This window comes from Helianthus annuus, chromosome 13 (genome assembly GCF_002127325.2).
Source record: "Helianthus annuus cultivar XRQ/B chromosome 13, HanXRQr2.0-SUNRISE, whole genome shotgun sequence".
NCBI lineage: Eukaryota > Viridiplantae > Streptophyta > Magnoliopsida > Asterales > Asteraceae > Helianthus > Helianthus annuus.
Window position 1 is genome coordinate 62,568,813 of NC_035445.2, and position 18,892 is coordinate 62,587,704.

Consider the following 18,892-nt stretch of genomic DNA (forward strand, 5'->3'; position numbering starts at 1 on the left):
CACTTCAAGAGTTCAACAACGTTTAAACAAGAAAAAGGGTTACAATTCTGGTTTTGGTTTTCAAAAGAAACCAAAATGATAGCTACAAAAAGAAAGGTTTAGGTTTTGTTCCACCAGAAAATTATAAAAATGAGAAAAATTCTAAAACAAAAACAGAATTTGTTTCAGGTGGAAGTGCTGAGGAAGAACAGAAGAAATCGTTCTGGAGACAATCAAACCAGGAGTTTCTTGCTGAGAAGAAGAGTAACGGTACTGGAGTTTTTCATCCAAGAGAGACTCGAACCTATTTCAAATGCAATGAAGCTGGTCACATTCCATGGAACTGCACGAAAAATGCCAAGACAAAACAGGGAGTTTCTGAGAAACTAAAAGAGAAAGTTGTTGATGCTAAGCCACCAACTGAGAAAATTAAAATTTTTGAAAACTCAACGTATGAGGTTGGTGAGTGTTCTAAAAAGAATCTTTACAAAAAGAAAGCAAAAAACAACCAAGTGTGGGTTATTAAAAAGGTTGATGAGAAAGTCGGCGATGATTCTGGTTCCATAAAGCCAGAGGAGCCACAAGGTGAGGCAAAAGAGGTAAATTCTGTGTTTTCAGTAAGTGATGATGAATTTCCGTCACTGAAGTTTGAAGAGATTAAACAGAAAGTTGGTAAGGTTGAGATCTCAGATCAATTTTATTCTGAGAAAAATGAGTTTGATGTCGAGAAAACATTCAATGGGAATGTTAAGAAAATTTTTGGAAAAATGCTTGATGGAAAAGCAAAAGGGGTTAAAGATTTTTACGCAACTAAAAAGGCAACTTACAACCCTACTGAGCAAGAATTGAAAACTCTCAAGTCTGAAAAGACTTGGGTGGAAATTCTTTTTCCTTGAAGTCTTAGGACTATGCCGGAGATCCCAAGTTTGTAATCGTGGATCAGGAATTGGCATCATTCTTGTAAAATAGTCCTTCAACCTATCTTTAAAAATTGTTGAAATTTTTACAGATTAAAGGACTACGCCGGAGCTTCCAGGTTGGTAAGTGAGAAGCAGGAATCGGCATCTTTGATTGGTAATCGATCGTGTGTAGATGTTTGTTTCCTACACATGGTACAGGTGTTTGTGTTTTTACAATTAGTACAAAGGATTCGTCAAGGTCATTGAGTTGAACTTGATGTAATCTTCATTCAAGTGATTGAGGAACAAAATGATGAACCATACCCCAAACTTACAAATGAACCTACAAATGGTAAAAACAAACTTATTTTCCGGAAAAATCATTTTGATTAAAACAAACTTAAGTGTTTTGAAATCTAAATGAGAAAATAGTTTGTTGAAAGGGGGAGTTCTGATTGTTTATGCCTAGTGGATGGCGATTTGATATCGGTTGTCACTTTATCTGTACAGTTTGTTTTGAATTTTCTGTATTTGGGTAAAGAGCTTAGATAGTTTTCAAATTTCCTTTAAATGTGTTTGCATTTTAGGGGGAGTAGGAAAATTTCAGAAAATCCAAAAACATTAGAAAATTTGAAAAATCCAAAAACATTATAAAATCAAAAATTGAGTTTTGTTGTAAAAATGAGGAAATGATAGTACATCAGTAGACTGTCACAACATGCTAAAGATTTGAAAAGTCAAAATGTGATAAACAATCTCACTGTGGATATGCCAGTAGGTTTCTGCATATTTAGTAGATTGTGACGAGATATAAATCTAAAAAATCAAACTTGCTTATTCTGTGGGTAACAATTTCTTGGATATATAGGTAACCCCTGAAATCTTGTTTGAAAGGTCCCTTATTCTGAGATACTAGGTCTTTATGCTCAGTGATATCTGGGGTATTATCCCGGGAGTTCTGCTGTATGGAAATACTAACCTAGTCCCCGGATAATACTTTCTGCAAATGCTTTGAAATATAAGCTCGCCCTCAGCAAGTTGATTAAACAATAAAATTGATAGTCACTACTGTTGTAACAAAAGATCCACTAAAGGGGACACACTAAAAGTGGAAGCCGTCATCTCTCTGCGTATACGGAAGTATCGACCTGAGCTCTCACGGCCCTTTCAATTAAATCCTGAACAGATATCATCTGTGGTATACTCACCTGTAAGACTGAACATTGGGATCCGGATACGGAAGTATATTTAAGTAGTGGGACACGCAAATAAGTTTAAGTCATTAAAACAATTAATCTCGTATCTCGAAGCAATTGAACTTTGTGTGAAAATTTAAGTGGACAAATATACTGACAATCTAGGTGAATTGTTTAGAACTTAAAATGAAATGAAGCTTAACGGTGTTATTGACTCGTCTCATATACTGATATGATCCTCTTACACAAACTCACAAAAATATTGTCTGTAAATATTTCTTTACTACATTTTATTTCTCTTATTTCAAAATCTAAAAAGATTTTAGTGTGTTTTAGCATAAATTTTGAAAAATGCAAAAAGATTTTCGACAACTGATATTGAAAAGCTGATTTTCAAAATTCCAAGTGCTAAACATGAGGACTATGTGGTGAGGGGGAGTCTGTGTTAGAAACCAAAAGGTTTTCTAAGTCTAATCTTTCAATTGGTTCATCAAAATATTTGTTTGATCTGAAGGAGAGTCAGTGTTGGTGCATATCTCTATAGTTGAAACATGAGAAACTTACTGTGAGGTAGAGACTATGCAGGATTAAATATAAGCTGAGTTATCGTTCCTGAGAAGAACTAGAGCCAAGTTTCAATCTTGAAACTATCTTCTGAAAAGTCAGGTCATTCGATTCTGAGAAGCTTATGAGAGCCAGATTCAGATACCTGAGACTCTGTGGATAAAGTTTGAGCTAGGTTTCGTTTCTGTGGACAAAGTTTGAACCAGGCAACGATCATGGACAAAGTGTAAAAGCCAGAAAACGATCCTGAAGCAGATGATGCTGAAGAACTAAAGGAATGCCAGCATATCGCAAGGGGGAGTCTGAAGACATGCGAGAAAAGTAAGAAAGAGTGAAGCCCAGAGGCTGATCAAGACTGAAGATGCGAAGACACGACGCGAACAAAGACTCGACATGTGTGACTCGTCAACATCTGAGGGGGAGTCTGTTGGTGCATGCATCTGTCGACTTCGTCTTGTATCGAGTCTTAGTCTAGAATTGTATAGATTAGGGCACGTTTTACGAGAAAATAGGAAGGTTTAGTGTGTTAGATATTGATTTCGCTCCAAATGCTCTAGTAGGTGATTCTGCCCGGAATCAGAAGTTGCTGATTCCGCTCCAACAGTCATGGTATCGTTTCGGGCGGAATCAGAACCTTATAAATAGGTAGTTATGAGCGAAATCAGGTATCGAGTCCTTGTATTCCATGCCGAAGTGCTGCCGGTGTGAGATTTGATTGTAAACAACGTCAGATCAATACAATTAGTGATTTAAGTGAAGATTAAGCTGTTTCTACCTTTGTTTCTTGTTTTCCGCACCTAAAACAGAGTAAAACTCCTCTGAACGACTCATTTAGGTCAGTCGCACGATCCTACAAAGCTCATGTGGTATTTCAATTATTGCTTCTCCATCATTGGAACCACCAACATTTCCCTCACCAACGTCCAACAACCATTTTGCAAAATTATTGATCTCTTCAACTTCAAATGTAGGTCTTCCAACGGTTAACCTCATGTTTCGAGTTAAAGTAAACAACTTACACTTCCTCCACAGATAAGACGAACATAATGAGGCATTCACAATTTCTTGTCGTCCACTATTTGGAACAACAGGTATTATTTGCCTAAAATCACCACCAAAAACAATAACCTTACCTCCAAACAGAACATCAGTTCTGCATGAATTAGAGATATTGAAAATATCATGCATAGTTCTATCCAAAGCCTCAAATGCATGTTTATGAACCATAGGAGCTTCATCCCATATAATGAGTTTGGTCTGTTGTAGTAATTTAGCTACATCATCGTCAGGTTTAATGTGACAAACGGAATCCTCATTAAGATTCAAAGGTATATGAAACCTAGAATGCGTCGTTCTTCCTCCATCCAACAACAATGATGCAATTCCGCTAGATGCAACGTTTAATACGATTTCACCTTTTGACCTAATTGCAGCAGACAATGTTTTCCATAAAAATGTTTTACCAGTTCCGCCATAACCATAAACAAAAAATACTCCTTCGTTGTTTCCATCAACTGCGTTCATAATTTCTTCATATACTGAACGTTGTTCATCCGTTAACAAATTCACCTGACCTTCATAAACATTTTGTAAATCTGTTCTATCATATGCAAGCTCTTCGTTAATCAATCGGCAGCGAAAGTTATCTAAAGATGAAGTATCTGGGTAAGGCATTGATACAAATCTTCGAAGCGATGAATTATTTCGAGTTAAAAACTTCTCAATTTCGCATAAAACATAGTTCTTTAGTTGCTCGTCAGGAATTGATAAAGCTGTGAAAAATGAAAATAACATATAAATTTAATGATAAATTTTTAGTAACTGTAACAAAAAAATTTAAATTTATAATTTTACCTGAAACACGATGATGCTTTGAGAATCTGTAATGAAAATCATCTGTCATATACTTCCATGTGCTTTCCCAGACTACTTCAGGTCTAGATAAAGTGCTTGATAGTAACATGGTGGCGAATAAATTGCGAATATAACCTGCGCTACCTGATATATTTGCTTCTTTGATGGCCTCAATGTACTCTGAGTCGTCATCCAACAAACCAAGCGCATAGCAAGCATCTCTAAAAGTATTGTACACTCGACCATAAACTGTTTTAATATCATCAAACGATGTTGGTCCTTTAACTTTGTTAAGAAGAATTCTTAAATAGTACGCTTCACCGGTAGACGGAGAAACGGAATGAATTCTGCCAATTGTTTTTCCTTTTATTCTCGGAACCCATATACGCTGGTCAAGCTTCCACACATACCAACGTGGAAACTGTACATATGTTAGTGTACGTGCAACGGTGTCGTTAGGATCTTGATTACGTTGCATCCAAGACAAAAACATTGATGAGTTCACAGATGGCTTGTTTAGGACGTGATTAATATCTTCATCAGGACCGAAATAAACTGTTTGTTGTCCAGGAAGATTGAAAGGCAACCTCATAACAGAAGGACTCCTATAATTAACTTCATTCGAAAATATCCTCCAAGAGGCTTCACAAGCCGATATATACCTACAATAATAATACTCTTTAATTTCATCATTTTCTGCTTGCTCGTCTTGATTATTGCTCGGAACCACAACAACTGTTGCTCTATCAGGGCCTTTATTAATATACTTGAACAAATACTTTATTGATGCCGCTTGGTTGCACCATTCAACGTTTATATGTGCCTGATATCTTTTCAAAAGTTTTTTGTTGTAAGGTACAACACTTCTGTTGTCTAACTCAATTCTATTTTTTAAAACGAAAGCACCATCATCTCTTCTTCTGTATAAGGGAAATCCGTTAGAATCCAAGGTTGACTGATCTTGAAATTTCTTGGGAAAACCTTTTGAACATTTTCTATCAACCATACATGGAGAGCTCATTCTAGCGTTACCACATGGACCGTGAATCATATGGTCTTTCATAAGCGTATATAGTTCCGGGTCTTCATTTATATTAGGGATTTCTGCAGAAATAAACTGATCAACATGGTCTACAGTTGGAAGTTTGTAATCATTTTCCATGAATAAGCACATATGCGCATGAGGCAATCCTCGCTTCTTCTGAAACTCAATAGTGTAAACAACTACACAAAAAAGTAAAAAACTGTTACATATCATTGAGATCATGTTTAACAAAGTAAATTTAATAACATACCAGCAACAACTTTTCCAAACAAATGACGGTCTTTCAAATCTTTGCAAATTGCATCCAGCTTTATTTTAAATATTCGCGATAGAATACCAGGCCTATCCTCCGGATTAAGATTTGTGTCCTTAAGAAACCTTTGAAGCTCCGGCCACTTGGGATTGCAGGTAATGGTTATAAAAAAGTCGGGATAACCATACCATTTACAAATAGCCATAGCGTCTAGATAGTTTTGCATCATATATCGTGACCCGCCTGTAAACGAAGATGGAAGGAAAATACATTTTCCAACCTTACACAAATCTTGTTGGCCGTTAGATCTTAGTTTGCGGATACTCTCGTATGTATCAGACCTGAGATCATGTTGCTGAAATCTTATAAAGTTAAGTCGCTCGCTCTCAATCATCGTATAAGCATCAACCAAGAACTGTTGGAATAACCGTCGAGAATTTAGAATCAATGAAAACTGGTTACTACGATTTTATACACGATACGCAAAGAACTCTCTCATTGTACAATTCGGACGTTTCTTGTTAGTAACATCAATGACACCCCTATGGGGTATGTCAATTCTGTAATCGTCGTCTCCATATGGGAACAAAATAGGATACTGAAGTGCAAGATAGGAAGGATGCAACTCACTTATTCTTTTTAATGACCCCGTTTGTGTCTCGACAACGATATCTCTATTCTCAAGAGCGTTATCAATATCTCCAACAATAAGAGCGGCAACCTCAGAGGAAGTAGGTAAGTTATAAGTCCGACCATCTTGTTCTCTGTTCCCAATAAGGCGAAGCTTCAAAGTAGTATTAGGATTCTCTTGGAAGCAATCTCTAACCATCCTATAAATTTTCACAAGCACATTGTTGGCATCCAACATTGCTTTGATTTGTTATATCAACTTATTATCAGTTTCGTCTGAAGAAGTTGATGAGGAAGCATCGTCTAAACACCTGTTTCATAAAATTGTCATAGTAAGTAAATATATAGTTAAAACAAATGTTATAAAAAAATTAAGTTTCTGCATGGTACCTAAAAACTGATTGCCTGTTTGCCAACTCATTTTCAGTATCGTATATGTATAACTGACAAACTTTAGGTTTCCCTCCGTTTTCTGGCACAAGACTACCAATAGCATGATAATTTTCACCACTAATTCTGTAGCAAAAAGGAGCATTACCAGTAGTAACGGTGTGGTCAACCTTACCACCCATTGACATAAACGCAAACATAGAATTGTAACGTCGAATGTTCTTCAAAAAGTGTCTGCTTTCGTTATCATTGGACATGAATAGACTTTTATAAAAAGGTGTCGCAGATTTGTAATCAGGTAATACAACTTTGGCATAACCACAACATAACATATGACATATTTTGCCACCCTCTTTTCTCCCGTTTCCTTTCTCTGCATCCCATAAGTTTGCATAACAAACTTCATAAGTAATAACTTGATCACCATGATCCAAATAATCTGTTAAAACATACAACATTAGAGTTATGTATACAACATTCATTAAAATAATAAGATATACATATTTATAAGTTTATATTTTTACATTATGTAGCATTACTTATAAACAAACCTACCCTGTAGAAACACCTTTATAAGGATCTCGTTCTACGGTTTCATCTGTGGTCAAGTCGATCATTGGTATAGGAGATGAAATACGTGGTTTGCATACCAACTTACGTTTCCCAGATGATAGCCTTGGCAAATTACAATTCAAAGATGATGTGCAGGTGGTTGATGTGATGCCATTTGAAATATTTATTCTAAAACCATTTGCTCTCGTTGTAAGATTGCTCGTAGTACAACTAATGTTACCTAGTACAATTAACAAAAAGCATAGTCAACATATCGATGCAAAACAATACAAACATAATAGAATATATAAACATGAAATTAATAAATTACTTACTTGTTACCATACTTGAGGGACTTGGAGTAACATTATTAGCCACATCAGGAGTGGATTCAAAATTGTGACAACCAATAACATTGACTATGTTATCCGATGTAACACCTATGGTAGTAGATCTTCTTTTGTCAATAATAGATCTAGGTAATCGCACGTTATCTGTATCCTTGTTTTGTAGAATTCGAGTCACCAATAGAAAATATTAAAGCACAAAAAATAAATTCATCGTCACGTATTTATATAAAATTTAATTCATACTAAACGTAATTGAAATAATATATAATAAATTAAACAAAAGTATAGCTTATAAAATAACATACCATCAGGTCAAACTGGACGATGTTGTGTAACACACGGAGTGGAAGTGGAATTAATATTGGTGGATACAATATTGAGGGATGACGATGTAGTTCCTCCATTTGATCTCTTATTATCCAAGTATAATTTCCTTCTATGAGAAGCCTTGTCTTGAGTAACAATTGGGAGGACAACTAACAGAAAATCGTATACAGATTCACAAAATTATAATAAAAAAACAAAAACAAATCAAAATAGTTAGTTGTAAATCAAGAAAGGATAATTTTCATTTTGTTATAAAAATATATAGCTAAAATAATACCATTGGTTATGCTTGATAAAGGTCTTCTGCCTCGTCGAACTTTGAAGAGACATAAATAAAAAAAATGGAAGAATTAATAAACAATTCGAGCATAATAGTTAGCTAACTAAGTAGGCGTAAAAGAATCGAAATGGATAATGAAAGAATTAATGTTATACCGTTAACAATGTCGGTGGATGTGTTTCCATTTCGGTGAACTGCGCATAAAAAAATATATATATACTCAAATAGTTGTTAAAATAATTATCATGTGCTAGCTAATTTTAAAGTTATTGTTTTTTAGGAATGAGTAGGAAAAAAGTTGAAAAACTTTAAATAACTTACCATCCTGAGTGTTTTCTTTATCAATGTGAGTCAGTCTTTGGTCGTTTAGGCATTGCTGGCAATTTAAAAAAAAAAAGTGTTACAATAAAGAGTTGATATGTTGGATCACATGTTAAGTAATATTTAATCAATCTAGATTCAGTTATAAACTATAACTAACCATTATGGTGGTAATTGTGTACATCGATCTCTATTTTATACGGACTCATAAATCAAAAAATTTATGTCAACGGATATAAACAAAAAACGGTTACACACCAGTCTATATTAACAATGGAATGCATTAACATTAATGAACAAAAATAAATATGAAAAACATCATAATTTATAAAAACAAAATAAAACCAAAAAAATCTTAAATAAAGTAAGTACTTGGGAACAATAAAAACAAAACAAAAACAAATTATATAAGTTCTAACTAAAAGGAGAAATAATAGTCTCTATAAATAACGCTCCGTTAACTCCATTAAATGTATCAACATCTTGTAAATATTCCAACTCTTCGCCCGTTAGTTTAACGGTAACCATATGTCCCCATTCACTCATTAAAATCCATGTGTTGTACTCCATTATATGTGGTTGGTGCCGCCTACTTTGGAAAGAAACTGTTTGAGAATTCTGAAAAGATAAAACCTTATGCCATACTTCACCATCGAGTTTGAAGAGTTCAACAATAAGCTCTTCAGGTTCGGAAACAACAAACATGTGAATCTTCCGGTTTAATGTGATAAGATGACCTTGGCTAGGAATAAGATCTTTACTCAAAGGAAAATTAATAAGTTTGAATGTTTCAGATAAAACATCAAAAGCAATTATAAACTTCTTTCCAATTACCCACCAAGATTGTGAAACAATGAAGTATACGGTCTTAGCGGATAGTGTTCCAACAGACCACGCATAAGAACTTGAACCAAAGTTAGTTGCATTCAAGAATTCGACATCTCTCGATATACCAAAACGTCGAGAATAGACACTTGCAAATACATTATTGTATCGACGTTTGATGTGGAGTACTTTAAGGTCGTTAGATTGATCGTAGTAGATAGCGCCAGTATCATATTCGTGATCGTATCCATGTTTAGGGTAGTCATCAGATAAAATAGTATACCAATTAGTAGTTGGATTCCAAAGGATAAGTTTACTAATACAGTTTTCCATGAAAACTAATAAAAGTACGTCGAGAGAAGAAAGAAAACATAATGATAGTGGTGGAGTCTCGAAAGGAAAAGATATACTTTTCGTTGAACCAAATTCAATCTTGCCACAGATTACGTTATCAACATCTATTGACATATCATTCAAAGATATTAGCTTCCGATTTTTAGCTTTATTAAGGCATACACAATGCAACATGACAAACTGATTAGTTGATAATTCCGCACACCATGCTTTACTAACACATTTGAATTGACAAATTGATTTTGAAGGGAGCCTAGACAAAACTTCCACGACTAAGGTGTCAAAATCAATAGCTTCCATGATTTGAACTACATCGGAAGAAAAAAAATATGAAATACATAACGATGATGAATTGTGTGTGTGTATATATATATATATATATATTAATATAAAGATACATTCTAAACCAAGCATGTATGTTAAGTGAATGTTAATATGCAAAAACAACTATTGTGAAAAAAACATATAAGTTCAAATAAAATGAAAAATCATTAGCATAACAATAAATTCAAATACAAACTAAACAAACTAACCGAGTTCAAAGGTTGAATCACCAGGAGCAAATTAGCACCGGAAGAAACGTGTTTTGATAAATTCTTATTGAATCAGCCAATAAGAAATGAAATGGTGATATAGAGCTAACAAATTGAAACCAACTCTATATCAATATATAGAGATAGATGCTACAAAAAAATGAAAATATATTTATGTACACTTTTGGAAGTGATTAAATTGTAATATAGATTTCCATAAATAAATTTACATACCTTATATTCAAGATTTTTTTTAAGGAAAATGAGATTGATCACATCTTTCAAATTAAATAAGAAAATTGTATTGCGAAAATATGAAGATTGTAACTACTTATTAAAATAGACATATCAAACACTAACACCATTGAACCTATTACAAAATAAGTTATTTGTACCATTACAAAACATGTACATAAACTAAACCATAGTAAAGTAAGCAAAGTTTTCATGTCCATCAACCCAACCGCCAAAATATATCTATTTAAAAGACTAACAAACAACTTACCAAACCATAGCTGTTTTAAACAAAATGTATACCAGTCTTCCTTAGATCGAGGTTACATCATTCAACACAATCTTCCTCTGTGAAGTTGTAACACCTCGAAATTTTGTGTCCAATAAATAAATGACACGTGTCGCATACGACAAAAATAATATAAACCCGGATTTAATTAAGATATGTGGTAGGATTTTCGAATATGTCGACATGTTAATTTTATACCTCTGAGCGACTTCGTCATTATAAATCCCGAGACCCTAAGCAAAATTAATAAGCATCTAATATGTCTTAATCCGGTAATTACTAATAATCAAAAGGATCCAAGTTACTAATCTAAATCCTAAGAAAATAATGCAATGCAAATAATTATTTATAAGCCCATCCTTGTGCAAACCCATGATGCATTGATACTGACCAAGCATGGGTTAAGAAGAGCCTCATACTGACTGGTTCCAAACACAAAAATTATTTATTGCAAGTTGACCATTCAATGCTTGAAAGGTTAATTTTTTTGCCTCTGTTAAGCGCTTACGGACCGTAAGAGTCCTGCCTTACGGACCGTAAGGGGGTGAAGGGGTAAAAATGTTTCCGCCATAGGCTTACGGACCGCAAGGGCCATGCCATACGGTCCGTAAGCGACGCCCAGCGACAGAAAGTTGGCTGTTGGCTGTTTTAAGCGGTAAAACATTAATGCAAAGATTTTCCAGAGATATGGGCGACCCCTAATCATCTCCTAGCACAAAGGGACAGTTGTTGGTCATCAAGGAGCACTTGTAGGCCTTGTTGTGATGATCTTAATGATCTTCATTGCCTATAAAAGGCCACATTGTGGCAACAAGTTCCTCACACCTTCATCTGCATTTGAGGACCACTTCTGGAGCTCAACTTCCTCTCAAGTGTTCCCTAATCAAGCTTAGGACTTCAGTAAGTGTTCTAATCCTTTCTAAATTGAGTTTAGCTTAGTTATTTAGCTAAAAGTCAAACCGTCGTAATTACGGTTTGACTTCGAGATTAGTCAACAATGGCTCAGTCATATCTCGAATTAAAAGTAGTTATAAGTTGGTATTTATGTGGGTAATAAACCCTTAAGAGGGTTCCCCCTGATCACCACTCTAACTAGGTTAAAAGTCGGGTCAAACGTGTAATTAAAAAGTCAACAGAAGGTTTAAAAATGCGATTTATGCATGATTAACAATGTAGAACACTTATAACCTGTTTTATCATTAATATAACTTGGTAACTAGTGTAAGGACATGTCTAAACATGTTCAACCTGACAATTTACTATAAAGACCCGGTTCGGAACCGAAAGTCACATAGTTTGACTTTCACTTTGACTTTCAGTTCTGACCCGTTAAGGTATGTTTCAAAAATACCATAGAGCCTTATTTGGACCAGGTTACATGCTAGTATAACCCTCTGTGATTATACACCTCGGATCATTAGTTATCAAATTAATATGAATGATTCCGTTAATTACCCATATGTTGACCATTATGCCCTTATTGCCTTAAAACGTGATTTTTGGAAATGTAAAAGTGTAGAAACTTTAATTACTGATATATAAACGTGTATGCAAAGTTTGACATCAATTTGAATTGTAGATTAAGAGTTATGCTCATTATCGCAAAATGAATGCTTTATGTTAATAAAATGGCGTAATTAGCGTATAGCCTAGTTAAGCCTACTTTTAGGTATCAAACTTAATACCCACTGATGTAATATATTATTTTGGGATTTTTAAATATTTTTAATTAATTTTAGACTGAGCATAACTAGTAGTCGTAGGCTTAATCCGGTAATTATCGGTTTTGCCCTTACGGACCATAAAATGAGTTTTACATATCTAAACGACTTCAAACCTTTTGCTACTAATCACATATGATAAATAGATTATTTTAAGCCTTCTGGGAATATAAAAATATCAGATTTAAGTATCGAACCCGGAAATGGCCTTTAATCGCCTTATTAAGCGTTTTTAACGCAAAGTATGTAACAAAATTATATTGGACATACCCAGGTTGATACCTACTGATATAAGAGGCAAATTACAATATTTTAACAGTAAGCAAAGGTTGATAAACTCGGACTCCAGTTTTGAGCTTTTCGGCTTATGTGAAATTACCAAAATACCCCTACGGGGCATAGTTTGGTTAAATTTGATAAATTTCGCATATATGCTTTAACCTACTGATATAACTTAGCAAATTATGTATTATTGCTGATTACATCAGACCTGTAACTCGGGTTGTTACTTAAACTCTTTTATAAACTTTTAAAAGACCAAACTACCCCTACGGGGCCTAGTTTGTGTTTAAACATGTTTCGGGCATAATGAAAGGCATCTTACTGATGTCACAACATATTCGAGGCATAATTAACTTAGGGGACCTGTCTATAGCTCTCATGAATACCCGTCACGCTTATTACGCGTACGGTTCGGGTTATGTAACAAGTTTACATAAATTAGCCGAGACGGGTCAAACCTTAACGGTTTTATCTCAAAATCCAGAATATGAATAATAAACCCATATTGAACAAGTCTTCAAACTTGTCGGGTCTAAATCACATTCTATCCGGTCTTCGCTTAATCGTGCGTACGAACCGTATCTTTGAAACTAGCCGGTGTAAGCTTAAGCTTAATTAAAAGACCCGTTAGGATTCTAATAGGTTATTATAAAACCTTCGTTCCAGATTAGGAGGACCAGTAAAAGCTACTTGCAATTTGCTTATTGTGATATATACTTTGCTCAGGTAAATACTTTTAACTTATTTTCCGTTATACGGGCTTGGGTTACAGTATATAGTATACCGCTTGATCGGGCATCAAATTCTCCACCGCTTGAGTGGGTAATTGAATAAATTTGATCGGCTCGTTTAAACAGTCTTGTTACTTAAAAGCCTTTGGGGGGTTAATGACCATGTCCCGGATATCCCTGGCATCATTTTACGAAATGGCCACGACCTAAGCGCGGAGTGTAGGCGTACACTCGTCAGTGCATAAATAGATCGCTGTGGTGTGTCTATTGATCTTTAACCCGGACTTGATCCGGGCTACTGAACGCATAAGGAACATGTAATTCGTTCACAAGATTATATATTTAAATAATTCTCCCAAGTTATAAAAGAGTTTGTGCCTTGTGCATTCAAATCAATTTTAATAAACATTTTTACAAAAGTGTCGGTTGAATGTATTTACTAGTGTAAACTGACGTATTTTCCCAAAAAGACTAAATGCAGGTACTATGCGTAATTGGCTGGATATTCTCCTTAGCATCATAAAGAGTCTCGCAAGCTTAAGACGCCTTTGTCTGTTGAACAACACTTATTTTTATTTGATCCCCTGTGGATACATTTTCGACTATTCGTAATACTTTGATATTGCGAACAATGGTTGAAATATAATTATCTTTATGCTTCCGTTGTGCATTCATATATTGTGTGGTTTGACTATATTGTTGCCAACTACGTCACGGTAATCCCCCACCGGACCCACCGGTGAGACACGTGGAAATTGGGGTGTGACAGGTTGGTATCAGAGCCAACACTGAGTTAATTAAACACTAGCCTTTGTGTTTAATCTCAGTTACACAATTGCACATTCTTGAGTCTAGACAAGAACATAGGACAAATTCGAATTGTTATTCCAGTTTGTCTTTTTATTGTTTATTGTTACTTAAAGTTTTGAAAGCAGGAAATATGCCACCAGCAATCAGACGAGGAAGAGGAGGAAGAGGCAAGGGAACGATCATTACTCACAATGATCACGAGGCTGGACCTTCGAACATGCAAGCTCCTTCCAGTACAAGGAGTGAAGAACCACAGAGACGAAGAAGAAACCTCTTTGAACCTGCGAGACATTCTACCTCGCATAGCTCAACACCCTCATACCGTCATTCATTTGGACCAGATTCGGAAAACAATCCCAATAACCCTCAACCATCCTTTATACCCCTCCAGCGATCTGCTTTGCACCGTTCTTATGGCGATCCTTCACCTTTCTTCGTAGGACAGTTTAACCCGGCGGATTATGTCCAAGAACCAATAGGGTATAACCCTTTAGGACCGGAGGATCACTTTTCTGAAGATAATGCCGTGGATATGGACGAGGATACAGATCCCGTCGAGCCTGCACGGGGTACTCCCAACCATCCAATCGAGATTTCTGATGGGTCATCCTTTCACGGAACACCCTATCAAGGTCCCGACAGCTACCAGGCGAGGTTTGACCAATGTAATTGGTACTTCACACCATCTCATCATTTCTCGCCTCATGACCAACAGCAACAACAGGATCCCTCTGAGGATTCGCGGTTCGTGGCAGTTACGCCACCGCCACCGCCACCGGTTCAACCAGTAATTCCAGACCCGCCAAGGCGTAGAAGATCAGGCGCTCGGATGTCCACCCGAGTAGGGGAATTCCACTTCAGCACCCCTCGCCACTCGAGTACGAGTCACTTTCCGTCAGTGCCTGAAGAAGAACCCAATTAGGGGAACCTTCTGGTCACCCTGCAGAAGTGAATTCTGCACCAGTTGCACCACCTCCGCCACCTTTCGGATATGACAATCCGATACCAGCGTACGGCGGTTCCACCGCGTACAATCCGTTTGAGCAGCCGACTTACACACACTACAACTATAACTATGATGCCGATCCATACGTGGTAGCGGCAAATTACAATGCCCTCCATGGAACCTCTTGGAGACCAGATTACTCAGCTCATGGGTATCCAATACCTCCTAGACCTCCGGTTCAGCAACCGTCGCAGCAGCCACGTTTTTCTCCACCGGAGCAAGAAGAAATACTCCACCGTTTAAACCGTGTGGAACGAGACTTCGAACAAGAACGCAAGAGTAATCGTGGATTTCTCAAGGGCCTAGCAAACCTACTAAAAGGGAGGAAGAAACGAGATCATTAGTCTCCTTATGTATTGTTGTATTTACAATTTAGTCCCTGAGTGGACATTTATTGAATTTCAGTCCCTACGTGGACTTATCTTTGAGTCCCGGCGCGGACATCTATCTTGTATCGGTCCCTGCGTGGACTTGTTTTTCTATAAACCTCTGCGTAGGTATTTATTTATTTAAAAAGGTCCCGTTTAGGGCAGCATGTAATCATATTTGAAATTTATGGAATGTTATGTTATAAATTTCATTTTTATTATTATTATATATGAAATAAATAAAAAAAAATCATTCCTTTTAAATTCAAATCTTCCTAAATAAAGAATCTTAAGAGTGAAACCTAGCCAGGTGTCTTTATAAGATCCGGCCAAGATGGTAAGACCTGATTAAAAGATTCCAAGTTAACCTCTGTAATCATGTTAAAAGATTCAGATTCCAAGTTAACCTCTGTAATCATGTTAACGTTCATGGCAGATGCGATTCGTTAAAATCGCACGCGTCATTCTTATATAAGAATCCTTTTAAGGATTCCAAAACCCAAATTAATGATTTGTAAATCATGGGTTAAATCGTCAATAAAGATGATCATTATTAAACATCCATTAGCGATGTAGTGCCTACGGGCCAAATTTATTAAACATCCATTAGTGATGTAGTGCCTACGGGCCATAATTATTGTCATATAAGACAAAAAGCAGTGGTAGTCTATGACTCCCTGTCAGAAAAGGTAAAAGGACTACGGTTCAAGCCTTCATGCTTGGATTCTCTGAAATCCCGGCTAATACTATAAAAACGTCCTCGTGACTAGGCTTTTATGCCACTAACAATATTGTTTGTAAATAGGATAAATTATGTTCAAATCCTAAATAAAAGTGAGTAACAAATTAACCAGATATGGTCTCTGTTTACCATGGTTAATGAATTGCCATAAAAGACAATTCCATAATAAACTCCTAAATAAAATTTTTCGTTATCTTCTGTAGCAGATTCAAGTTACCATGGCTGATCCAAGTGGGGAGAATAGTCATTCGAAAGAAGACGAATACGATAACGCCCAGGTTCATTTGACGGGCGCTGAATTAAAAGCTCTTGTCGACAATGTTGTTAAGGCAGCCCTGGTTCGATAATACGAAGAATATACTGAATCCCGGAGTAGAACCATATCTAAACCACACTCAAAGCCGAAAACCCACTCAAAATCTCATAGCAAACCCCCGTCTAAGCCCAAAAAGGACGATGATAATCACTCATCCAATGAAAACAGTGTCCGTCCAGAAAGAGTGTATACTGATGCGTCTCGCGCCAGGGGCTGTACCTACAAGTATTTTGTATCTTGTAAACCCCGAGACTTCACTGGGGAGAAAGGCGCGGTTGATTGCATGACGTGGCTAGACGAGATGGACACCGTGGTGGACATCAGTGGTTGCGCAGAGAAAGATGTGGTAAAGTTTGTTTCACAATCATTCAAGGGCGAGGCCCTGGCTTGGTGGAGGTCTTTGGTTCAGGCCTCGGGAAAGGCTGTTCTATACAGCATGACATGGGAGGAATTCATTTCTCTCATCAAAGAGAATTACTGCCCTCAACATGAGGTTGAAAAGATTGAGACCGACTTTCTATCGTTGGTTATGACGAACCTTGACTGTCAAGCTTACCTCACGAGCTTCAACACGATGTCCCGGTTGGTTCCGTATCTGGTAACCCCGGAGCCAAAGAGAATAGCTCATTTTATCGGTGGTTTAGCCCCCGAAATAAAGGCAAGCGTAAAGGCCTCTCGGCCAGCGACCTTTAGATCTGTAGCCGACATATCTTTGTCCCTTACTCTTGATGCGGTCCGACAAAGATCGCTGAGGAACAAAGAGGCTAAGAAGAGAAAGCGTGAAGATGATACTTCACGAAGGTCGGGCAAGAAGCACCGTGGAAACGGTGACAACAAGAGAGGGTCTGAGTCAAGGAAGGATGGGCAACAATCTGGTGAGAAGCCCAAGTGCAAAAATTGCAAGAGACATCACTTTGGAAAGTGTAGACTCGAATCAAACTCGCAGACTCAGTCAAAGTCGTATGCTTGCGGGTTATGCAAGTCCAAGGACCACAAGACTGTGGATTGCAAAAAGATAAAGGATGCAACCTGCTACGGCTGCAACGAGAAAGGGCACATTAAAAGCAACTGCCCTAAATATGCCAAGAAGCCTGAAGAAGCCAAGAAGACCAATGCAAGAGTCTTCAGGATGGAGGCGAAAGAGGCAGTGCTAGATGATAACGTGATCACAGGTACTTTTCTCGTAAATGATATCTTTGCAAGAGTACTTTTTGATTCGGGCGCTGATAAGTCTTTCGTAGATCATAAATTTTGCAAATTGCTAAATATGCCTGTCAAAACCTTAAATGTGAACTACGAGGTAGAGCTAGAAGATGGCACCATAGAAACCGTCTCCACTGTGTTAGATGGATGTGTGATATCCGTTAAGAACCACTCTTTTCCTCTATCTCTACTTCCCTTTAAATTGGCTGGTTTTGACCTAGTATTGGGTATGGACTGGTTATCTCACAACCAGGCCCAAATCGTCTGCAACAGAAAGCATGTGGTGATAAAGACTCCGTCTGGTGAATCGCTTACCATTCGGGGAGATACCCAGTACGGATTGCCTGAGCAAGTGACTATGCTCAAGGCTTCAAAATGTCTAAAGAAGGGTTGTGTCATCTACATGGCACAGGTGATTATTGAAGAGCCTAAACCGAAGATAGAAGACATTCCCGTCATTCCGGAATATCCAGAAGTTTTCCCTGAAGATCTACCTGGTTTGCCACCAGATAGGCAAGTGGAATTCAGGATCGATATCATCCCTGGAGCAGCACCTATTGCTAGAGCACCTTACAGGCTAGCACCAACCGAAATGAAGGAGTTGAGGACCCAGCTGGATGAACTTGTAGGACCGGTTTTTACGCCGTTCGATTGTGTAACGAACGTTTCACGTGCGGAATCCGTGAACGAACGTGATCGAACACACGATAACGTACTACTTTTGATTCCATTGCTAAATTTGACGTGTACGGTACAAGAATCACAAATATACAACTTTCTCTCTCTACTTTCTCTCTCTAGAAAGTCTTCTCCTCCAAGTCTCCTTCTAAACTCTTTC

The 18,892-nt window shown here is 37.0% G+C and overlaps 2 protein-coding genes across 2 annotated transcripts; both read right to left on the minus strand.

Annotated features, from left to right (window-relative positions):
• Positions 1–3,469: 3,469 nt before the first annotated feature.
• LOC110900885 lies at positions 3,470–6,658 on the minus strand. The gene is made up of 4 exons (XM_022147743.1): positions 6,266–6,658; positions 5,788–6,205; positions 4,493–5,716; positions 3,470–4,410 (listed from the first exon to the last, which is right to left on the minus strand). The coding sequence occupies exons 1-4, from the start codon at positions 6,656–6,658 to the stop codon at positions 3,470–3,472; spliced, it is 2,976 nt and encodes a 991-aa protein (XP_022003435.1).
• Positions 6,659–9,054: 2,396 nt separating this feature from the next.
• Positions 9,055–10,119, minus strand: LOC110900886 (F-box protein At1g11270-like). The gene has a single exon (XM_022147744.1). The coding sequence runs from the start codon at positions 10,117–10,119 to the stop codon at positions 9,055–9,057; it is 1,065 nt and encodes a 354-aa protein (XP_022003436.1).
• Between the last annotated feature and the right edge of the window lie 8,773 nt (positions 10,120–18,892).

Bases quoted from the DNA above. Each gene is read 5' to 3' on its own strand.
- LOC110900885 (XM_022147743.1), bottom strand. From the start codon at position 6,658: ATGTTGGATGCCAACAATGTGCTTGTGAAAATTTATAGGATGGTTAGA. The intron at 5,717-5,787 runs GTATGTTATTAA...TTTTTTGTGTAG, and splicing joins GTTTGGAAAAGTTGTTGCTG to TTGTTTACACTATTGAGTTT. The intron at 4,411-4,492 runs GTAAAATTATAA...CATTTTTCACAG, and splicing joins AAAGCATCATCGTGTTTCAG to CTTTATCAATTCCTGACGAG.
- LOC110900886 (XM_022147744.1), bottom strand. From the start codon at position 10,119: ATGGAAGCTATTGATTTTGACACCTTAGTCGTGGAAGTTTTGTCTAGG.